This window comes from Helianthus annuus, chromosome 10 (assembly GCF_002127325.2).
Source record: "Helianthus annuus cultivar XRQ/B chromosome 10, HanXRQr2.0-SUNRISE, whole genome shotgun sequence".
In the NCBI taxonomy this organism is placed as follows: Eukaryota; Viridiplantae; Streptophyta; class Magnoliopsida; order Asterales; family Asteraceae; genus Helianthus; species Helianthus annuus.
In genome coordinates this window covers 143,309,239-143,335,505 of record NC_035442.2, presented here as the reverse complement: position 1 = coordinate 143,335,505, position 26,267 = coordinate 143,309,239, and the positions used below count along the sequence as shown (strand labels likewise).

The 26,267-nt window shown below is 34.3% G+C and overlaps 1 protein-coding gene across 1 annotated transcript; it reads left to right on the top strand.

The window, feature by feature from the left end:
• The first annotated feature begins 13,448 nt into the window (after positions 1 to 13,448).
• LOC110885849 (glutamate receptor 2.7) lies at positions 13,449 to 24,366 on the top strand. The gene is made up of 5 exons (XM_022133569.2): positions 13,449 to 13,738; positions 21,597 to 22,843; positions 23,036 to 23,342; positions 23,423 to 23,817; positions 23,907 to 24,366. Exons 1-5 carry the CDS (start codon positions 13,450 to 13,452, stop codon positions 24,162 to 24,164), a joined length of 2,496 nt encoding a protein of 831 aa, XP_021989261.1. The 5' UTR covers position 13,449; the 3' UTR covers positions 24,165 to 24,366.
• The last annotated feature ends 1,901 nt before the right edge of the window (positions 24,367 to 26,267 follow it).

Sequence of the window (26,267 nt, the reverse complement as noted above, 5' to 3'; positions counted from 1 at the left end):
CTATACACACACACCCGAAACTGGATTGACTATATATATTGGGCCGCACATTTATTGTAATGTTGAGTATGGGCTACTGAATAGATATATAGGGCCGCACATTTATCATAATATTGAGTTAATGTTGGGCCGAACACGGCATGCTTGATTCGAATAGACTGGCGGATCAGGCCATGTTACAGACTCTCAATGGGCCTAATAATAACTGAGTCGCACTTTTATGTGAATAACAAAATAACCGTTAAGCGTATTGTGAAACATGAACGTGTAATGTGAATGTCACAGGAGACCCGAATACTTGTTATATGTTGTTATGGATTATTGTGTTGCATGATCTCTTACTACGACTGCATAATGATTTGTGATTTATGTGAACTCTACTTGTGCAATGTGAATGTGGAATGTGGGATTTACGTGCATGAAAACTGACTGTCTCTATTAAACACGATAGGATTTGATTGATCAATTGGTTAACGAACGTTTAATCTAACCGAGCAAACCAAGGTGAGTTCATTGCATTTTCTCAAGCATGCGTCCCGGTGGTTTGGGACAACTGGTAAACATTTGGAAGGGAAACATTGGGTAAACAACTTAATCGGTTTTGGTTATTGCCTGGAGGGCAATGGGGGTAATTAGTTGATAGCGCTATTAGGTACTAATTATCTGGGTTTCACTATGGTTGTTTAGAGGCACACTCCTCGGTTACGTAAGGGCGGTTCCCCTAGGGTAACTAACTGGACAACATAGTGGGTTGCTAAGAGGCACACTCCTCGGTTACGTAAGGGCGTAGTCCCTAGGGTAACTAACTTGAGCAACATCGTAACGCAACATTAAATCGCATTAACATACATATGGTAACATAACTTGTTAACAAAACCTTGAACTCACCAGCGTAGTCTGACACACTTGTTTACATGCTTGTAGGTAATTATTGAAGGAACTTGGGAGCTTGCCGTCTGATGCTGCTGGAGTGGTTATGGTCATAATAAACAACTATGTTGATTTGGTTTTCATTCATTTACGCACTTATACATTTATGCTTCCGCTCAATACTTTGGTTTTGGTTTAACTTTTCAAACGTTACATTTATTTTAATGGGGTATTTTAATACAGTATAACTTGTGTTTGATATGATTGGTGGCTCTTTGTTGAATCGTTGCACCTCCAATAGGGACATGCCCTAGGTGGTTATTTGGGGGTGTGACATTGAGGTTGTGTCATAAAAACATCCTCGGACAATGTACCATATAAAAACGCATTATTAACATCCATTTGATAAAGTGGCCAATTATTATTAATAGCAAGCTTCAAAACAATTCTAACAGTGGTCATTTTGACAACTGGTGAAAAAGTTTCACCAAAGTCAAGACCCTCCTTTTGATTAAACCCTTTGGCCACCAATCTGGCCTTATATCTTTCAACTTCCCCATTTGCCATGTATTTAACCTTATAAACCCATTTACAGCCTATTGGTTTTCTACCTTTAGGGAGATCAACTAATACCCAAGTATTATTTCTATACAAAGCCTCCATTTCACTACTCATAGCATCAACCCATTTATCATCCTTAGCAGCTTCATTATAACAAGTAGGTTCTAAAATTTTATTTAACGAAGCAACAAAACACTTATTTTCTTAAGACAAATTTGCATAATTAACAACCTTTTCTATACCATATTTCACTTTATCCTCAACAACAAAATCACCAAATTTTTTAGGCATAGAAGTATTTCTAGAAGATTTTCTAACATTAACATTACCCTCAGACTGGTTGGTCTCAACATTTGACCCTATAGTGTCCTCTGCCCTCTCATTTGTATCCTGTCCAACGGCACGACCGTGCCGATCTTATGACCCGGGCAACTTGTCCACTTGCCTGACCTGGGATCGGAGAAATTACGTCACCCGACAAGACCTGACCGCACGGCCGTGCCAAACTGAAAATTGCCTATAAATAGCAGCATTCGCTACTGATCAAAATGCTGGGTTTTTCTCCATGTTTCTGGGCGATTTCTGGGTTCCGAAGCAGTCCTGATCAGACCCATTTGAAGCACCAAGATCGAGTGGAATCATAACCGATCCAACCCATCAATTCCTTGCTTGTTTATGGTTCGATTCCTTGTTCTTAAACATGTATTCTGATCATTTTGCAAGTTATGAGCTGATTTTAGTTTATGTTTAATGTAGTTTATGTAATAGTAGTTATAAACTTGTTTCTTGAATATTCTTTACATTGTAATCTGATTTGTATGAAGCTTTGGTACTTTTTCATGTTTGAATCTTCATGATTATATAATGAATGTTTCATTGATGTTCAGTTCCTGATTATGTTTGATTATCTTGGATAATGATCTGTGGTTAGTGGGATGGTAACTATTTCTTGATTAATCACTTATTTGTAAACTTTGTTTACACCATGAAACCAGACCAGGGTATTGGTTTTATACAAGATATATCTTATTGTGATTAGGAATACTTTCTTGCACGTAAGGGTTATAACGAATTATATGGTGTTGATTGCATGTTCTTAGATGCGGTTTATGATCCTTGTTTAGTAATTTTGGTCTGAAATTGCTAACATGGTAGATTTGTGTTTAAGACGTGTAAAGGTGAAATTGTTTGTTATATGATCTATATAATTGCTTATCCTCGTGGCTGTATTGTGACCCTCGGTATTGCTTTCCTTGATAAGTGAGGTTAGGAATCCAGACCCGGTAAATAACCTATCTTTAAAGATTCGCTTGAATAAATATCAATAGCTCGCTAATGAATGATTTTAGGGGGTTAACGTGTGACCATCGCGTTAACTTTCCGAAGAATCATAATGCTAGAAATCCAGACCCGGTAACTAGCTGTCTCGAAATTGGAAAATTGATTAAATGCTTTTGTGACATATCTAATAGATAACATGTTTAGGTTGTTTGTGAAACAAGGTAATAGTATATTTATGTTTTAGATATAATTTAGATAACTTAGTTAAACAACCATTCACCTATCTTTTTATCTGGAAATCTAATGACAAAGATTTAGTACATTATAACGCCCGTGTTCCATGGATCGATATATGGCTCTTACCAATACTTTACTACATATATGACGGGATACACTTGTCCTTTGTTGTGTGTGTTTTAATGTTAAGGTATAAACCATTTTTATAAATATAAAACGTACTTCGCTGGGCGCGTGAAAATACTGTAAATAAATGTATATAGCCGCCCACGTCAATGTAAAATACCTTTGGTTTTGCAAAAATTATCCATTTGATTATTAATAAATTCTGTCCCATTATCACTTCGGGTTATTTTAATTTTCTTTTTAAATTGAGTCAACACAAGTTCATAAAAAATCTTTAGATTTTCAAACACTTCAGTTTTAATAGTTAGAAAATAACACCATACAGCTCTAGAAAAGTCATCAGCTATTGTTAAAAAATATTTATAACCATCATAGCTTGTTACTCTATAAGGACCCCGTACATCTAAGTGTATAAGATCGCTCACTGACTTTGACTTGTGTTCACTCAAAGGAAAAGGAACCCTTACTTGTTTAGCTCTATGACATATATCACAAGGACCATGTTCACTTGATTGAATTTTAAGACTATGTTTTAATACTGCTAAAACCTGATCTGAAAGGTGTCCTAACCTACTATGCCAAGTAAAAGACTTAACAGAACTATTAAAACAAGCATTAATCGTATTACCAGAATTGCCTATAAAATACAGACTACAATCCTGACTACCACTCATCAGGATTCTCTTTGAACCGGAATCCTGTAACAAACAACTTGTTTCATTAAACACAACAGTCACATGATTATCCTTAGACAATCTGTACACAAATCAAATTCACATTATAACCAGGGACATAAAAGACATCTTTTAGCATTATTTCATTAGTTAGTTTTAGATCACCAATCTTTAACACCTTAACATTGGTTCCATTAGGATGACTAACAGTAATGTTAAACTCAGATACATCAACAACATTTACTAAGTGCCTATCAGTTCTAACCATATGTTGACTAGCCCCAGAGTCAACTATCCACCCATTCATATTAAAACCGACAGAACTAGAGCAACTAACAAAGTTGGAAACATTAAAAACCTCACCTCCTACATTCTGATTCTGAGAATCTGATGCATTTTTTTCTTCAACTAGACTCAACAATTTTGCAATCTGCTCAGATGTAAAAGGAAAACCAGAACTCCCAACAGATGAAGAAGTACTATTAACAGTATTAGTTTTATTACTATTAGCCAAGTTAACTTTAATAGATTGATTGGTATTATTACCCCTTCTTTTAAACCCAGGTGGATACCCAATAATCTCAAAACACCTATCCACAGTATGTCCTAACATGTTACAGTGTGTACACTTTAAATTCGAATTAGAACCTCTATTAACCTTTTTTCTTTGATCAAAAGACTGATTTGATTTAGACACAAAAGCCACATTCTGAGTTTTTGACCCACTACTAGACATTCTATGTGATTCTTCTCTAGAAATTACAGAGAAGGCCACTTTAACAGAGGGTAATGGTTCTCTTGTTAATAGATTTGTTCTAACTGACTGATAAACATCATCCAGTCCCATGAGAAATTGCATCAATTTTATTAAAGTTGAAAAATCATTAAATTCTTTTGCAGCTTGACAAGAACATGTAGGTAGATGCAACATAGCATCAAATTGTTTCCACATTGTTGTAAGCTTATTGTAATATTCAGCAACTGAAGTACCATTTTGAGAAACACTATTGATTTTTTTTTTGTACAAATCATAAATAATAGAACCATCCACTCTATAGAAAGACTCTTTGAGATCTATCCAGACCTCTGAAGCTAACTTAGAGAAGACTTGACCTAAGAAAAGTTCCTCAGATACAGAATTTAACAACCAAGTAAGAACCACAGAATTGCATCTGTCCCACTGACTGGCTAACACAGGATCACACTAAGATCTAACACACTTTCCATCAATAAATCCATATTTGTTTTTGGCTTCTAGAGCCAATTTCATAGCACTAGACCATGCAGAATAATTTTCTGTTCCTTTTAGCTTAATACTCACAATAGTCAAAGCACTAGAGTCACTTGGATGCAGATATAAGGGATCTCCTATATCTAACTTACCAATTAAAGTCTGTGAAGTACTACCAGTATCACCTATTTCAACCAACAGATAAAACAGATCACACAACCAAACAAGAATAGAGCACAATACAGTTATCAACAGATAACACATAAGAAGCAAGCAAAAAACAACACACTAGAACAACAGCGAAGCTGAGTCAGTGTCAAGACTCCAGGTTCATCACTCACAGGTGCCTGGACATGTCTTTACTCAGGAGCCACAAACAACAGTGAACACAACTAATAAGAAATGAACACAAGACAAAAAAAAAAAAAAAAAAACAGGTAACACAAAATAAACAGGTAATCAACAATAACAAACAATCAACGGTGCCGGTCCTCACTACCCCGACTTCAACTAATCAACAACAACAGTAAAAAAAACATAATGAAACGATCTTACAGAGGGTGTGATTAACTCCAAAGTGGATCAGAACTATAGCCTTCACTTAGGGCTATAGTTATAGATCAGAAGACAAGAGAACAATATAACCGGTCAGTTTGCTCTGTAGCCTTCTAGGGTTACAGAGACCAACACGGGTCTTCAAAGATACAGAATATCTTTGATTCATACCAAACCCTAGATTAGGGTTTCCAAATCTCCAAATATGCTTCCGATCAAAACACAAGAGTTCCTGAGACAAGAAACCTTCAAACAACCCAAGATCAATCAACAATCAGAGACAAAAAAGAAACTGCGGAAAAAAACGATAATCAAGAGCCTAAATGCTCTGATACCATGTAAAAATGGTATGCGATAATGAACAATATCGAACAACACAAAGATAAGCGACAAAAAACAATGATAAAACTTTATTGATTTACCCAAACCAAAAAAACCCCCAAAACCCTTTGATCTCACAAAACATGAGATCTAAAACTGTACAAAAGAAAGATGATCAACTGATGTAAATCAGTTGATCTATACAAACCAAATACAAACAGATCTCACACGAGATCAAGCAGATCACAGATGATCAGCTTCAACACAAACACACAAACCCTAAATCGCCTGATGAGAGAGAGAACAGAGACTTCGAGAAGATAATCTACCAAACTCAACTGTTACACTCTTTATATATTGACGTCAAAAGATACTTTCACAACGAACCTCCATGTTTCCTCTTTAGTACTTTAAACCCCAAAAGTTATACCTTTAGTCCCTAAACATAACAACCTGCATATCTTTTACCCAAAAGTTGTTAAAACAATTTAACAAACTAATCAACTGTGTAACAGAATATTGAATGTTGCAAAATGAATTATCATATTGCAATAATTTAATTTAACAGTTACAGACTGTATGCATTATTTTAGTTTGTTCATGAACTAAATGAATTGATATATTAGCTCAAGTTTTTATATGTTTGTCTGTATACCAAGTTTTCATAGTATTGCCCACCGTCCAGCCCATATTGCATATGTGTGTATACATGAGTTTTTCGTTGAAGTCCATGCGGTTCAGTGGGAACCCAATGACTGCAAAACGCGTGTCAGTAACGGCAAACAGATACCGAATATCAAAGCATAAATAAAAATGTCGTGAAAAGGATAGTCACTTCGTCATAAATAACCTAATATATAATAATAGGACCCACACGTCGTACATTGCGGCGGGGACCCAATGACTACAAAACGCGTGTCAATAACGGCAAGCAGACACCGAATATCAAAACATAAATAAAAATCTCGTGAAAAGGATAGTTACTCCGTCCTAAAGAAAGAGATTTTAAATAACCTAATATATATTAATAGGACCCACACGTCCTACACGTTGGAAATTCGGTTGTTTTCAGTTCAGCTATTACGGTGCTAACACGTTAAAATATGGATGAGCTTGGTACCGGTAACGGTACCGAAAGTACCGATCCGGAAAATCATCGAAATTAGGTACCGACACCGAAAATGCTCGGTACAATACGGTAAGGTATTTGAGGGTAAAAATCAATAAATACAGGTATGGTGCTAGACCGGTGTCGAACCGAAAGTAACGATTCTGAAAACGTCAAAAGGTGGGTACCAAATTGGGACCGAAAATGATTTGATATTGTAAATTTGGTACCGATATGATACCGGTTTGATTACAGGACAAAAAATAAAGCAAAACAAGTTGTTGTGTATACAAAACCTCATTCAAACGAAATATTGTTTACTTACTGTGTGTATGAAAAGCAATCTAAACGGTGCAATTACTTACATTGCTATGTTGCTACAGGATTTGATGAGCTCGGTACCAACCAGTACCGAAAATACCGTTACCCAAATCCCCAAAAGTGGGTACCGGTACCGAATATACTTGGTACGGTACGGCTCAGTACCGGTACTGGTACGGCACCGGCATTTGAGGGTAAAAACCGATGAATACCGGTGCCGAACCGGTACCAAAAATACACCCGATTTAGTAAATTTGATATCGATACCCGATACCAGCTCATTCCTTAGTGATGTTACTATTCATTCAATTCAATTCTATTTTTATTACTATATTTTTATTACTATATATTCATTCAATTTTGTTTACTATTCATTCAATTCTGTTTTTAATTTAATATATAGGTAAATATATAGGTAAATGAGATAGTTAATTTGTCAATTAATTTCACTTTAATACTGTTAAACCTAATTTAACTTGTTAACAAAATTGAACACAATTTAATATACTTTAGTTATTAATCAATTAATATGGTAATCAATTAATATGAAAACTTATAAAAAACTATTTAAATTGCAGGAGTTTACTCGTTTTTTTTTTCTTGTCTAAGCCCAAGTGTCAGAAGCCATTTATTTTAAACAGACCAATTGCCCAAGCCCATTTAATTTTGAACGGTCCAAATGCCCAAGCTCCTAATTATTGAATTTATTGTATAAAATAGAGTTAGATTTTTTAGATTTTTTTAGATTTTTTTTATTTTTAGAATTTTTTTATTTTTATGATTTTTTTTATTTTTTTAGAATTTTTTTGGATTTTTTAATTTTTTTTGATTTTTTAGAATTGGATCAAAATGACAATTGAAAAGATTTAAAATGATAATCCCCAAAATATCCCTGGTTAAAAATGGGTTTTTGGATAGAGTTAGGGTATGTGATCAATACAGCAACAAAAGGGAAACGTCAGGGGAGGCGGAAAAAAAGAAAAAAACTATTTGTACTAAAATGACAAATTTGGACAAACCTCAGAGACTAAAATGACAATTAACTCTAGTAAATAAGTATGAATAGTTTTACAATATCATTAAGTGGATAAGTACGAATTGGTTTTACCTGACTCATTTTGACTCGACATGTTTTGACCCGCCTGATTTTAACCCAAACAATTTGTGTCCTCCGCCAAAAAAATTTTCTGAATCTACCACGGGTATGGATGATCAGGTTACAAATGCCTCTGAGATTGAGCATATGTCAAACATCTGTTTTTTTCTATTTGATTTTTTTTCATTGGTTGAATGTATAATTTGTTATTTGACTAACAAATATAGAATACTTAGTAGACGCCTAGACGGTCAATCATGTACTTTGTATCGAGTCTTGTTAACCTTATTCTTGATGGCTTTGGCAATGACAATTGACCAACCAGCTTCAGTCTAAGGACCCTCAGCTGATTTAGTAGTAGAATCTTTGCCTTTGTTGTCAAATCTATGTGGAACAAAAGGTTGCCTTCGAACATATAGTTTGAGCCCTCTGGCTTTCATACCAATATCCCAGGCTTTGTATTGTTCTTCGCTGCGACTGGCTTCAGGTTCTTGTTCACGTTTAAACAACTTGCACACACACACAATCACTTATGATCGGATATAACGAACAAGATTAAATTCAAGTAAAACAATACTCTTAACCCATAATAAACAATCAAAACATAAATTTGCAGCCCAAAGATACCAGGGAAGGGATTAAAAATATCACATTTAATAGAGAAGTGGTCTTAGTAGGTTATTAGTAGTGCTTTAGAGGTGTATCTTGTCTTCTATTTAAACGTATATAATTTCTCTGATCATGTCGTGTGGTCTTTGATTCCAAATATTGAGTGTAAGTTCAACCAGAAAAATACTTCTGTTCACTGTTTTCTTTTGTGTGATTGAGCCTAAACGACTGAACCAACATTATACTTTTAATAAAAAAGAAAGAACGATGAAAACATGTCAAGTATAGTCATTAAAGAGTTCGACTATTTGGTATACAACAAGTGATAATGTGACATGAAAGGCGCTTCGGTTACTATAAATACACATGAGAATATGGCTGCTTGAATGTGACAAGATCCAAAGAGTCAATTAGCATACTCTCTATTTTTGGCTCAAATTTTTTTGTTGCTAAATTGCTAAAACTAGTATTTTTTTTTTGGAATTCGTAATATTTAAATGTTGATTTCGTATAACCCAAAACGGCACATATACATGGTTAAATTACTATTTTTAATAGTATACTAAACACGGTCCGTGTTATTATCCAAGACTCTCCTTAATTTGTTATCAACCACCCTCTTAACACTTTATAAATTTATAATACATCAACATGTTTTCCTTATCATAAAGTCAATCAATGCGATACGATAGTATACAATATTATATTACACGTATAAGCCTATACATAGGGGTGGACCTAAGCCCAGCCCAAGGTGGGCAGGCGCACCCCCGGGAAAAAAAAAATTAGTGCTAAGTTCTGTCGAAAATCTCGTCCGCACCCCTTGGAATTTTCCGTCCGCACCCCATGGAATTTTCCTTCCGCCCCCCTTGAAATTTTTCGTCCGCACCCCTTAGGTAAAAAGTGTTATCAATTTATATTTTAAAAATATTCTTTAGTAAACTCTTATTTTATAAAAAAATACTTCCTAAATTATATTACTTTTAATACCTAAATAACTAAACCCAAATACCCAATACATTTAACTAGCACACTACTAAATCTTAGCCCAATAAACAAACCCAACAAATCAACAATATTTCAAACTAAAATAAAATAAACAAGCCCAAAACCCTTACATATTCTATCCTGCTCTCTTTATTGTCCTTGCACGCCAGCGATCAGAACATCAACAGCGACAACAGTGAACAGTCAGTAGCCGCATACCACCGTAATTAGCCACCATACCACCGCCGATCAAACACGGGTAAGTTTCTTTGTTATTTTTGATAATTTTTGGTTGGTATTATCCACCTCCAGCAGCCTATTATAGCCGCCTACTAACCATAGTAGACATGTGCTTCGTTTTGTTTTCATTATGTTATGGTGGGTTATATTTTGTTAGTGATGATATTTTGCCTTTTTTATAGTCGCATACCACAGTATGTTTGGCTTTTTTTAGTGAAGAACGTTTGGCATTTTTTATGGTGTATATGTTGTTTAGATGATTTTTAGGGTGATTTACATTATGATATTTAGGGCTTGAATAGTTGATACATTATGTAATATGTTATGGTGCCATGAACTTATAGATCAATTTTTTTGTGATAGCCGATACGAACAATGAGCATGGACGTTATGGCGCAATTTCTCAAGAGGAAAGTTGATACATCTTCCGGATTCGTTGATGTGGGTACTTGCGTAATCGGATTGGCGATGAGAATTTAAGTGAAGGTTGTATATGTTACATAGAGAAAGACTTGCTTAAGAAAGTAGGTTTAGATGATGTTTTAGATAGATTTCAAAAAATGAAAACCCGTATGACGATGTTTTAATTATGTTTGTAACAAGGTTTGACGTGTTTTTGATGATGATATAAATTTAGTTCTTTTGTTTTACATGACCCGACTCGACCCGATACGAACCGATTTTTTATTTATATACCTTGGGGCCTAAAATTTCCAAAAATGTTTTGCACCCCCATGGAAAAATTCCTGGGTCCGCCACTGCCTATACATGACTTAAACTACACTATACGATATAATACGATACGATAGGATATGATACAATATTCTGTTACACGTATATGCCTTTACGAGATTTATACTACATTATATAATACGATACTACATCCATAGGCCTATACGAGACATATATTATACTATACGATAGCATACTTAACAATGTTTTTTATTTATTTATTTTTAAAAATTACTTATTATAAAAGTTTGCTAAAACGATAAATAATATATAACAATGTTTCTTAAGAAAACCCACCATTTCTATACGCTGCGTATAGGCCAATACGCGGCGTATATAAAGGGACAAATTCCCACATCATATAATAGATTCTCTTGGAAATTGAAAAAGTTGGCTATACACCGCGTACAGACTTATATACACGGTGTATATAAAACTAGGGTTTGATGTGCAAATAGGTATTTTGGTATGCAAATATGTACACCGTTATAAATTTATAATACATCAACATGTTTCCGTTATCATAAAGTCAATTGAATCATTCAACAATGACTGCATAAATTTTTAATAGAGTACACTGCCATTTTGGTCCCTGAGGTTTGGTCACTTTTGTCACTTTAGTTCAAAACTCAAACCATTTGCATCTGGGTCCCTGTAGTTTCAGTTTTATTGCCATTTTGGTCTAAAAGTGAAATCAGATCATATTTGTTTTATAAAATCCTACTATTTTGTCCTTTTTTCTCAGGGTCAAAATGGTCATTATATAGAAAATTTATATAATATATTTTTCTTTTTCTCCCATCTCAAACTCTGCACTCTCTCTCTCTAAACACCCCTCTGTCTCTCTATCACATGCTCAATGGTGGAGACGGTGGTAGATAATAATGGTAGGAAACGATGGTGGTGGATGTTAATGGTGAAGACGATGGCAGTGGTGGATGTTAATGGTGGAGACGATGGCGGTGGTGGATGTTAATGGTGGAGACGGTGGCGAGCTAACTCTCACAGGTGTTAGTGGTGGAACATAGAAGACCTTTGAGTTGCAGAACTTCAAGAATTTGTTTAAGTGTGTTTGGATCTTTGGAATGTTCAATGATGGGTTGAAGTTGCAGGTGGTGGTGGTTTTGAGAAAGAGAGAGAGAGAAGGAGAGAGAGAGAATGTTCAGTGATGGGTTTATGTAGGTAAGAATCGTAAATTCAAAAATGACTGCAAATCACAGAACCGGCTGACTCAGTTGCAGTAACTTGGTGAGGGTATCAACAATATCACGGGTTTCAAGGGTTGGAGGGTTGTCGAAATCGGGTGAAAGAGGAACAGAGACAGAAGCTTACCCGGTGCTGCAATGAATGATGGTGATGATGTTGTGATTCAGAAACGACGGCTGGAGACGACTGGCGGTGGTTGAAGACGTGATTCAGAAGTGGTGGTGACAGGTGGCGATTGAATACGGTGGTTGTGGGTAGATGAGGAGAAGCTGATTTCTTGATAAAGACAAAGGACAAAATTAAAATGACCATTTTGCCCTAAGAAAAAGGACAAAATAACAGAATTTTATAAGAAAAATATGACTTGATTTCACTGTTGGACCAAAATGGCAATACCACTGAAACCACAGGGACGCAAATGCAAAAGGTTTGAGTTTTGAACTAAAATGGGAAAAGTAACTAAACCTCAGGGACCAAAATCGCAATTTACTTTTTTAATATACAAAAGGTTGTTATCCATGGACCATGGATTACATATATAACTGCTGTGAAGCAGGTGCGTGGAAATTTCTATTTAATTTGGAATATAAATTAAGTAAAATCTCAATCACAGTAGATAAACATCACCATTTTTGTCTTTTACCTTCAATTATTGGTTGACTTGTTAATATTGACACAATTTTTAATTTCAAGAAACTTTGTATACCCATATTGAATCCAACAGAACCAATTAAGCATCATACGCATAGCCATGATAATTTGTCAATTGATTCGTTTTGATATTGTGATTTTCATTACAGTGTTACAATGTTGGCTTTCACATATATGTAGGTACTGTGGGTGTACGTTTCAGTGTATGTGTTTATTTGTTTATATTGTTATGTGATTGTATTTGATTAATCAAGTAGACATTTTCGCATAAGACTATTGTTTTTTATTTTGATATCGAAATAAACGAATAAAAGTGAGTTTTTTTTTTTTTTTTTTTTTTTTATCTATTTTGCACACTCGTCATATTATACCACAATAAAAATAACTAGAATATATATGTTAAGTGGACTATTACAAGCATAACTAGTGAGGGTTGCTTAAACCACCAGTTGTTGGATACTTTAACAATAAACTAATCTCATTATTGTATTTTTTTATATACCATAAACTAATCTCATTATTATTTTTTTTTATATATTACTAACTGCATATCTAACCTGATATATACCTCTATAAATGGTTAATAAGAACTTAAGAGATTTGAGTCTAGCTGTGGATTCTCTTTAGGCATCATTTTTTTCTTATGGCATACAAATGCAGCCCGGTTAATGTTTTTCTCATTATGTTATTGTTATTGTTGTTATTTACTGTACATACGAAAACTACGGCCACATCTTTTACAAGAAGGATTCAAATTATTACAAGCAATACATCAGTCATAGGTGCGGTTATGGACATGACATCTCGAGCTGGCAAAGAAGCTAGAGTTGCCATGGAAACGGCGATAGACGATTTTAATGCAAAAACATCTCAAAACGCGACGTTGTACATAAGAAACTCTAAAGGAAATCTCTTTGGAGCAATCCGTGAAGGTAAACCACTTCATTCCTTGATTATTGATTGACCTGCTATTCTGAATAGCAGTGATAAATTGGATCAGCACTCAAAATATTTAAAGTGAACTTGTTAATTAAATGTACCTATCAAATAACTGATTGAAAGGTATCCCAAATCAACTGATCGAGTTTGCTCGTCTTTGGATCAAAGCAACATCCATTTTTTCTTTTTCGACATTTTGCAGTTATATATGATCTATGTTTTTCGAATTAAAAAGATTTTGACACAAATAAATGCTATCCTCATAGAAATGACACCATTTTTTGTTAATCCAGAACAAGTAGCCATTGTATATTATCCACCAATTATGTAATAGGTGGCAAAATAACACGTTGAGTAATTGAGCAACAAGTCCAGCACAAGTATAAAGAGTTGAAGATATTATATATACACATAATGATTTAACTGTTACATTGAAGTTTGAACATTGAACGACTTTTGAATTTTGACTTTTTGATAGATTATCCTTTTTTTTTACTTAAGTTTACGTGGGTATTTGATTAGTATATGCATATATGGGAATATTTGTGAACAAACTGAGAGAGAAATTAACACACACGTCACCATAGATTTGAAGAAGTCAATGCTTAATTTTATAAGGTTCTATATTTTTATTGTTAGTTTATTTTTTTATTTTTTTTTTATTTTTTAAGATTTGAAGAAGTCAATGCATTTATAAGAGTTTTTTTTTTTTCTTTTGGGTAAACTAACATACTTTTATACTATTATTTTATAAAATTTGAATCCTTCACCTCTAGAATAGAGGAGAAACACCTTATCAACATTCTATGTTTTTATATAAACTTGTCTTTTAAAAAAATAATATATTAATATTATTTTTACCCTTCAAAATTAAGATATAGCACAAACTCGCTCATTAACTAAAGCTGAAATCCCCATATTGATTTTATAAAAGTCCAAAAACGTATCCCATTGGATATTTTAATTATGAATAGTGATTTCTTGATCATTTATACTTGTATAGCTAAATATGATAAGGCAGGGATTGTTCAGCGGCTAATGCGATTAATTAGTTGTCACATAATTTTTCTTGATTGTCGTATTTAATTTCCTAGTTGTCACACACTACTAGAAAAGTGCCTACTTTGTGACAACCAAATTTGTAGCAAATTTGTAGAAAATTGGCCTTACCTACAGATTTGCTACAAAAATTTTCGTGCAAAATATGCTTGTCGAAAATCAGGATAGCTACAAAATTCTGACAAAATTTCTCACAAATTTTCGACAAAAATTTATCGTCACAAGCATTGCCACAAAACACCTACAAACCGGTTTTTTATGTTTTTCCTACAATTCTTCCACAATTATGCCTATTTTTGTATTTTATTTTAGGATATTTTACTTTTAAAATTAATAACACTAATGAGAAAAATTATCCATAATCATTACTAATTATTTTTATTTTACGACAAAATTCCTACAAAATTATAAAACTTTCTCTTAACAGTTTGCTACAAATTTCCTACAAATAAAAAATCTATTTTTTTAATTTGGCGACAAATTTCCCACAACTTAAAAAATGTGTTTTTTAACTTTTGTGACAAAATTTCTACAAACCAAAAAAAAAAAATAATAAACGTTGCCACAAAATTCCTACAAACCAAAAAAACAAAATTTAAAGGTTACGACAAAATTCCTACAAACAAAAAAAAAACAAAACTTAAATGTTACGACAAAATTCCTACAAACCAAAAAAACAAAATTTAAAGGTTTGCTACAAATTTTCTACAACCCAGGAAAAAATCCTGCAGCTGTTTGCTACAAATTTCCTACAGCCCAGGAAAAAATCCTGCAGCTGTTTGCTACAAATTTCCTACAACGCAGGAAAAAATCCTACAGTTGTTTGCTACAGATTTGTGACAAACTTTAACAAATTAAAGAAATTAAATAAAACCATTTTTATGCAAAAAATGCAGCAAGTGGGATCAGTTTGCTACAAATTTTTGACAACTTTAACATTTTATTTTTTTTTTAAATTAATTTTTTTCTAAATTGATAAGTAACAAATAAATTAACGTTTTTTGTAGGAAATCTGTAGTAAATGGTGTTAGTTTGCTACAAATTTTTGACAAATTTGACATTTTATTTTTTAAAATTTTTATTTTTTCTAAAATTGATAAATAAAAAATAAATTAACGTTGTTTGTTGGAAATTTGTAGTAAATGGTATTAGTTTGCTACAAATTTTCGACAAATGTGACATTTTATTTTTAAAAATTATTTATTTTTCTATAATTGATAAATAACAAATAAAATAACTTTGTCTTGTAGGAAATCTGTAGTAAATGGTGTAGGTTTGCTACAAATTTTCGACAAACTTGACATTTTATTTTAAAATTATTTATTTTTCTAAAAATGAATAATTACCAATAAATTAACTTCTTTTTTGTAGGAAATCCGTAGCAACTAATGTCAATTTGCTACGAGTTTCCTACAAATTATCTTTTTTAATTATATTATTTACTTTTCAAAAATTAAGAAATAAAAAATAGATTAACTTTTTTTTTTTGTCGAAAATATGTAGCAAACGGTATCAATTTGTTACAACTTTCCTACAAATTTTCAAATTTTATTTTTTTATTATTTATTCAGTTGTAGTTATAAATTATAAAAACTTTTAATTTATTTTGTCTGAATTTTGTCGAAAAACTAAAAAATGTTGTGACGAAATTGCTACAAATGTTTGCTGTGTGGAAATTTTGTTGGAAAATTGTAAACATGTTTTGGTTTTTTTTTCTTTTTCTTTTTTGTTAGAAAACTGCAGAAAACTTGTAACAAAATTTGAGTGGTGGGAAATTTGTGGGAAACTTTTGTAGGAAAATATGTAGTTTTCTAGTAGTGACATGAAGACAAAATGCTAAAATTTCTCTTTATAAAAGGGAGTTCTATGTAATCTTTTTTGTCATTATAATTTTTTAAAGAGTATTTATCTCTTGTTTTCTGTATCGTTTCCGCCTTGAGTGTTATAAGATGGATTGCGATTCCGTTATGTGTCTGTTGGTATCAGAGCTCGTTAGCATCTTGACGGGAATTGTCAAAGGTGTTCAACAACCTCACCATAAGGGAGGGTGGTGGGAGGTTGAAGAACGATGGGACACAATAGAGGATCTCCCTGTTACATGCGGAAAGACCACTAGAGAACTTCAAGAACTGTGTGCCTCAGTCACTCTCACTGGTGGTTGTAACGGCGGTGGAAATCTAGAGGGTGATAATTACGCTATCACTCAGCATCTCACAAGCTACGATGACATTGATAGCAGTTGGAACGACCAACCCCTTGTCAACCGGAACAAAACCACCAAATGGGGAAAGAAGAGTCAACAAACTTGGTCCTATCAAAAATAACTTCTTCCCTAAAGGCACTTCTTCTCCTACCATAACTTCCCTTTTAAAGGAATCTTCTCTATTGATTGTTCCTTCTTTCCCCGAGGCACATTCTTTCCACAGGGTGTCCAAAATTTGAATATGACGACCAAAAAGTTAGTGGCTTAGCCTTAAATTATGTGCTCAATCTATGGGTATCAAAAGTTCAAAAAAAAAAAAAAATTATGATAGATCGAAGAAAAGGTAAAACAAGACACGATGATGGAAAGATTAATCAAACACATGAAGTTGTTCAACACATCAATTAGCGGACCTCAAGGCGTGTAGCGGTCCAAATAGCGGCGGCCTATAGCGGTTCCGCTATTAGTGGCGCTAAATACTGCTATTTGGAAACCTATATAGTGGTTAAAGCATCAATTTTAGCGGTATGTTCATCATCAGCCCAATAATAAGGAAAAGCCCACATAAATAATACTTTTGTTAAATAAACCCATAACAGTAAAGGCCCAAATGCAAAATAAAACCTAAATCTATTATGTACCACCAATTAAAACCTGAATTTATCATGTACGACCAATGTTGCTGGACGTACACTGGTTCTTCTGAGTTCGCTGGAAGCTGTTCATCATCTAGAAGACGTTACAACTAATATTTGGAATGATAATACTATTAATATTTTTCAAATATATATATACATATATATGTGTATATATACACACATAAATTATGCATGGTATAAAAATTGTCGCTATACCACCGCTATAACCTATATATCATATAGCAGAGCTTGACCGCTATTCGATTTTGGACTGCTATAACTGCATAGCTCCAAGGACTCGAGGATGAGTTGTAGGTCCACTTGGAGGATCAAGAAACCTATTTCTTATTGTTAGAACACAAATACAAGTGCGGAATCCTTGTAAATATGCAACCAAAGCAAAGTATAAAGCACACACCTAACCAAAGATTCGCTATCTTGATTAAATGGAAGAGAACACTTACAAACACATACACACAGTGTTTACAGACTCACCAAGCTCTCTTAACTGTTCTGCAAACCATAAGCTGTCTTATATAGACCCCATCCCAGTAACATTCGTGATGTTACTAGCCCACGAAAAACCAAAGCCCACGAAAAACTAGGTTCTTCGTGAACCATTACTACGAAGAACCCAAATGTGCATGAAGAAGGTTCTTCGTGAAGGTCCTATCCCACGAAGAACAAGTTCTTCGTGGGAGGCTGCAAACAACACATATATGACAGTAACATATGCAGAAACAGATAAAGTGTCCAAACAACTTGCAGACTTGCATATTGCAGCTACATTACAACTATAGCATACCAAAACTATTAACATGTCATACCAAGTCAAGATAGGAGGATATCTTGACTTGGTCGACTCGACCAAAACATAGAGACTCGATAATACGAAAGACCATACATTACATTACATCGTAAAAGTAATAATGAGAACAACTGAACAAGCGAAAGACACAAAAACTGCATCAACACGAGTTCTTTTCAAGTGAGGGGAAATGATGGGGAACAATAGGAACACGGAAAACAAGTGAAGAAAAAGAAAGACAAATTTTACCTTTTTTATTTTGAATTCAATAGGAAAACACGGAAAATCAGGAGTTCTTTTAGACGTTTCATGATAAGGAAAACACAAGTTGTCACTAACTCATGCGATTAATTAGTAGTCACATTAATTTTCTCTTGATTGTCTTATTTAATTTCTTAGTTGTCAAATGAAGAAAAAAATTGCTAAAATTTCCCTATCAAAGGGAGTTCTATGTAATCGTTTTATTCATTCAATAATATTATGAGTTTTCTCTTGAATAGTATTTATCTCTTGTTTTCTATTTAGCACCTTCGGTCTTGCGTCAAAAATACATCATTAACATAATAGCTTTGAGCATTTCGCCATTTACTTAAACACTTTTTTAACCACCATCTCTTTTAGTGAAGGAAAATATAGTATATAACATTATATAGTGATGTATAGAGTTAGAAATTAGATGGTGTACAAATTACCTCTCGGTACTACTTTTTTTTAACAAGTAACTCACACATATTCCCTCAAATCGACTCCAGATTCTTCACCTTGTCTATCACGGGACTTGTGTAGGTCTTGATTTGGATCTTGAACACATAGATTTTTTGTTTCAAAATTCAAATGGTGTAACAAGTGCGAAATCTAAGTTACACCACAAACTAAGCACGAGTGTGAACAATAAACACAAGATATCAACGATTAAGGCACGTATATTGATTTCTACAGAGTTTGGTTACAATGTTTACACAATAATGCTCTCCAACACTCTCTATTTTGCTCTTGCAAGCATTATTCATTTCCAAGTGACAATGTTGATATTTATACACAACTAAGCAACAGGGCGACACTCATTATGTCTAAACGACAGTCTATGCCATTTGGACCATAACTCAACTGATAGACATGCATATTTCAAACGAAGGCACTTAGTCCAAGCGATGGACTTTAACCAAGCGATGGTCATGTGGTATGCCTACATCCAAACGATGGCAAGCATGATTGTCTTCAAACGATGGTTCACGTATGTTTCATTCCAAACAATGGCATGTCCACTATGGGTTGCAATCTTAAACGATGGCTTGTATGTTGATTCCAAACGATAGACATTATTGTTTAGAGTTAATCAAATTGAGCGCATGTCTTTGCTGCCATATTGCTTAATCATTCATGCACTTATATCTAGTTACATGTGTCACTTGAATCTTGTTCTACGTTCGGTCGTAACCGAACAAATACCAGATGTATCCACAAAATGCATCAACTTGAACTCTTAACCTCACAGAGAGCAGAGAGTGCCATCTTTCCAAATACGTTGATACTACTAGGCTATATGCCCTTTGGTCTAATTGCTAATACATTGACAAAAAATCATACAAAATCCAGTATCTCAACTATAGTATTAGTCATCACGAATATATATTTCCTAAGGTTTTTTCCGGTCTATGGAAGTACAAAACAATCAAATACAAGCTCTTGTTATTCAGGCTTCTCAATTTCAGTAGCAGAGCTTGAACGAAAAATCAGTAGGAGTTGGACTCTCAAATTCCAAATCATTGGGGGTCGGACTCTTAAAAAACAATATTTTACATTAAAAAATAAGAAATTTTCGGTAAAATTAACAATATGAGCCAAAAAATCATTGAGTCCAGGGTACCATGTGCCACAAGAAAGTTGTGCCCCTCCTCAATTTCATGAGCTTATCAAAGTTTAATCTTTGGTTTGTTTACTATTATTGAGTTAAGTTTACGTACAAAGTGTCTTGTTATACAAAATGTACGAAATGCATGAAAAAAAAAAAAAAAAAAACGTGGTGATGTTTTCGTAATTATTTGCTGGTAGAGTAATTATCAAAATTGCTCTAAAATTATCTTGTAGAGTAATTTGATCTTGTATGGTAATTATCAAAATTACTCTACAAGTGTATCAAAATTACTTTTTATCAAAATTACTTTACAAATGTATCAAAATTACTTACTCTCTAAGTTTATCAAACAACATACAATTCAAAATTACTCTAAATTTCATTTGTAAAATAATTATGATACTTTACAAAATTACTCTATAAGATCAAAATTACCCCTACAAGAACATTTTTCAAAATTACTCTTCAAGATCAAAATTACCCTACAAGATCATTTGTAGAGTAATTTTGATAATTACTTTACCAGTAAATAATTACGAAAATGACACAACGCTTTTTCTACATTTTCACCCTATTCGTACGTTTTGTATGATAAAGGTATTTGCATTTGATCTTTTGTCTACTATTATTTGTTCTATGCGCTTGGTTACTATCATCACAGTATGAACTAGTAATTGAAAAGATAAGTTTTGTTAATTAAACATCAATGTTATTTCTACTAATTCATGATTTTAAATGAGTTAAAACATCCTCTTTTCTAGATCAATTATTAATTGGATCAATTAGCCTGTATGCTTTGGATCCTGGTTCTATAAAACCGAAGGTCGAAAACGTATAAACCCAAAAATTTCTATACGAAAACTACATACTCTCCACTAATAAGCGTAAAGTTCGGGGTCGGCCGCCACCTCCCGCCACTTAAAAGCTTCACCCATGATCCTACGCCTCCACAAACTCTTATCATGGACCATATCCTCAAAAACGTGTAACTCTAGTAAATCATATCTAATCCGCTCAAGAGTTGAAAGCAAAACTTAGTAAGAGATAAATATGTAAACAAATCAACCAAATAGAGAAACGAAACAAACCTTCAATTCAGATTTGTTGATAAACCCTGCATCATGTTCATCGATAGGTTTAACATTATGATGATAAATTGGTAGGTTCATAAATAAATGTAGTACTTCAGGGATATCTCTAATGTATCATTCTCCACCTGTTTTTCTTTTTCTTTCTCTATCCTATGTGCGGAGATACTTTATAATTTATGTACTTCGTCGAAATGCAGCAACATATCTTATTAATGGATATAAGGTGGAAGCATTTTTAGGACTACAGACTATGGAAGAAGTGCTTTCAATTGGAGAGATTGGTAGTAGATATCAAATTCCAACTTTCTCTCTGCTTGATTCAGTTCCTCAACGGGCACTAGACCGTTTGCCCTTCCTTTTTCAAGCATCACCTTCTCAATTTGGTCAAATGAAAGCTTTTGTTGCAATTATGAAATCCTTTCAGTGGAATCGCTTTACTTTCATATATGAGGATATCAATTCAGCATCAAGTGAAGTCATCCATCATCTCATGGAAACCATCAAAGAATCTGGTGTACAAATGAACAATATGGTAAAGATTTCACCTTTAGCCTCTTCTACTTCATTGCTGGAAGAACTTGAAAGGATCAATAAAGAGCAATGTAGAGTGTTTTTGGTTCATGCCTCTTTGGAAATGGGTCTTCGCCTTTTTCAAAATGCAAAGATCATGGGAATGATGGAAAAGGGTTATGTGTGGATAACCACAAATTTAATTACAGATCTTCTCCATACCGTAAATCCCTCTACCTTTTCCATGATGGAAGGCGTTGTGGGAATTGGGAGTTTCTTCATGGATACTGGTTCACGGTTTAATGATTTTAGTACAAAGTTCCAAACAAGGTTTAAACTTGAGCAACCTAAAGAAGAAAGTTACATGCCTGGGATTTTTGCAGTGCAAGCCTATGATGCTACATGGATTGCGGCCTTAGCATTGAGTAAAAAGAACATGAGTGGGCAAAAGCTACTGGATACAGTTTCATCAATATCTTTTTCTGGGATAACTGGTGAAGTTCAATTTGTAGACAAGAAATCCACTGCATCACATAGGTTTCACATTATCAACGTTATAGGAAAATACTACAGAGAACTTGGGTTCTGGTCTGAAGGACTTGGTTTTTCTGAGGTTGTTAATGATAGAGCTAATTATGACACCTCTTTGCAAAATTTAGGTCACATTTTTTGGCCCGGAAGACCATTGCATACGCCGAGAGGGTGGGCGATTCCTACTAGCGTCAATCCAATGCGAGTTGGTGTGCCTACCATGGCTGTTTTTAAAAAGTTTGTGGAAGTTAAATATGATCATATGCATCATAACTTTACTTGCATTGGATATTCAATTGAGCTTTTCAAGGAAACTGTCAAACGGCTGCCATATTATTTATCTTATGAATTTCATCCCTTTAATGGATCATACGATTCCTTGGTGGAGCAAGTTTATCTCAAGGTGAAGAAGAGTCACTTACTACAAACATTATATATAATATTTAAGCTCAAGTTCCTGCTATTACCAATTGAATTCTTTAAGAAGCATTCTTTGATTAACAAAACTTTATTAACAAATTCTGCATCTAAGCTATGATATATAGTTTTTATTTTCTTGTTGGTGTTTTCTTACAACTTTACATATATTGGGCAGAAATTTGATGCAGTAGTCGGTGATGTCTCAGTAGTATCAAAACGGTATCAGTACGCTGAGTTCACACATCCATATACAGAAACTGGTTTGATGATGGTAGTGCCGGTCATATCATACCATGAACAATGGTTGTTTGTGAAGCCCTTCACATTGGGCATGTGGGCTCTAACTATTGTGATATATATTTATAATGGCTTTGTGTTATGGCTGATTGAGCGGAAACACAGTCCTGAACTTCAAGGCTCCGCACTTAATCAAGCTGGAATTCTTCTATGTCTATCCTTTACTAGATTATTTTCTCTAGATGGTAAGTTATACATACTTTGAACACCGCATCTGAAATGAATTTGTTCCCATATAAGTTGTGACACTACTCTCATCATTCAGGTGACCAACTTAAAAACAATTTGACAAGAATGATAACCGTTGCATGGCTCTTTGTAGCAATAATTGTTGGTCAGTGTTACACGGCTAGCCTCACCAGCATGCTCACTGTTAGAAGGCTGGCACCTAGAGTAGCTGATTATGAGTCCCTGAAGAATGCAAATGCTGTGGTGGGGTACGGAAGAGGAGCCCATGTGGCTAGTTACTTGGTGGATGTCTTGGGTTTCAAGAACGAAAACATTAGGGGCTTTACATCCCCTGAAGAATATGCTCACGCCCTTCGAAACAAAGAAATAGCAGCAGTTTTCCTTGAGGCTCCTTTTTCTAAACTCTTTCTTGCCAGGTACTGTAAAAGCTTCATGGTAGCAGCTACATTCGGAGAAGGAGGATTCGCATTTGTAAGATTCTTAAATTTCGGCTGCAGCCATAATTTGATCTCTTTATTCATCAGTGAATAACAACTTATTAGTTGTGACTCTTAATACAGCTACTTCCTAGAGGTTCTTTTATGGTCACTGATTTTACAAAGGCACTACTAAATGTATCTGAAAGTGGCACTCTCCAAACCATAGAGAAAAGAATGCTTGGTTCTGAACAGTGTGTAGACATGGAATCTGACCATGATGAATATGGGAGGTTGGGTCTTAGTAGCTTTTGGTCGCTTTTCATTTTGACAGGTAGCACATCGACTATTGCTCTTGTTATCCATGTCATCCTTACCTTGCGAGATCATTTCAGATATTAGAAAATATGTTTTGCATCTGCAAATGATACGGTTCTCCAAGAAAGTTAGCGATGTAGGAAATCATTTCAGATGTCGGTCATTTGATCTGATTTAGTATACATGTATTAGGAATTAGCGAAGATTAAAATGAATAGTTATGTGTATAAAATGAAATTTGATAAAATGCATCAATCTAATATGCGCGTGCATGTATTTTTGTGTATGTATGTGCACCAACATTATCAACAATCACACGGTTTAAATTCGTGGTTAACCATATTTCAACGACATTATGACTCAGTAAACATAAATAAATCCATTGTAAATTATCTAGTTCGTAAAGTACATTACATTATTACGTTCATACTGTTAGAAATATTAAACTTAGTTATGTTTATAAGTTATGTTTTAATTACTAAACTTATTATTAGTAATATGTATGATATGCTCTTCGGATGACAAGTGATAAGTATATGTAATAACCGGTGATATAAGCGGGTGAATGATTCAAATAACTGCCTCTGGCAGTTACCCGCCAAAATCAACCGCCAAACACTAGGTATTTATTCAAGTGTACCGGCAATTATGTTGAGTACCAAGACATTTTCCTGTTTATCGAAAGTGTCCCTCTTTTATTTCGTTTCTTCTCTATTCATTCTGCATTGTCTCTTGTTCTGCAATATCATTTTCATCATGACTGCAAATCGTGTTACACCTTCCGCTGCAAATGTTTACTCTTATGCATATGATGGAGATGATTCGGATGGCCAACATAGTGGTATCAGAGCCACTACAAGATTCGATGCAGAAGTTAAACCGACCGCCACATCAATGCCTTGTCAACATTGCATTGATGAGAAAAATGAAAGAAAACGCCGAACTCAGCGTGAAAGATTATGTTATTACTGCCATTTGCCCGGTCACCAAATTTACACGTGTAAAGCCAAGGAGAACGACGAAGAGTCACAACTGATTCGGCAAGCGATCAATGCCGGAATAAGAACACAGAATGATGATGTGCACTGCCGTGATGAGATGGTTGTCATGGGGACTGATGGTGGACAATGGAATGAAATCTGGTATGTTAATTCAACATTCAATCATCATTTTGTGGGTAATATCGATGTTTTTAAGAGGGTTAAACACATTATGGGTGTCGAAACGAGATCTGGCATGAATAATTTTTTATTCATTCGCGGAGTAGGAATAGTGGAGATGTAAACAGGGAACGAAACACTGCGAATTCCCAGTGTATTTTATTCACCGGATATTGACCGAAACGTTCCAAGTCTTGAACAATTAACACTTCAAGGTTTCACGGTCAGAAAATCCGGTGATTCATGTAAAATCTTTCCTATGTTTTCATCTCTGGTGGTGAATTCAATAAACGATATAACTGGGCTAACGAAGGAGGAGGAACTGGGATTAAAAGAGAAAGAGAGGCTGCAAAACATGTGCGGCATAGATGATGAATTCAAAAGCGATTATTTGAATTCTTATTTCGAAACGCTGAATGTTTCTGAGAAAGATGAAGACGACTGGAATCTAATGATTTTAAAAGCATTAGAATTTCATGAATTTGGTGATTGCAAAGCACTGATCAATATGCTTGATGACCGTGAATACGTGTTCAAGTATAAAGTTGATCTACAAAAGAAATTTGAAGAAATGGTTCAATGGTTTCTAAATGAATATTTTGGAATCAATTATAGACCAATTCCACCCTACTCTTTGGATCAAAGAAAGATAGATCTATTAAGTTTATATATGTTGGTGGAAAAGGACGGCGGATACCGAGAAGTCACTACCGAAAACATATGGCCAATCATTGCAAAAGATCTGGGATTCGAATATAAAGATGGTGACTACATGAGGATTGTATATGCAATGTACCTGGATGTTATAGAGTATTATTATAAATACAAAACTGTACAGGAGAAAGTGCACGTGAAGGAAGTGGTGAATGAAGGTGCTGAATCCTCTCAACGACGTCACAGGAAGACAAAGAGTGATGATATGGGTCGGGGTGTTGCTGCAAGTGAAGATCATAAGGGTGCAGAGTCAGAACAGGCGGCATTCTTTGCAGGAATTGAAGATGATGACTGGAATCAAGTAAAAAAGGAA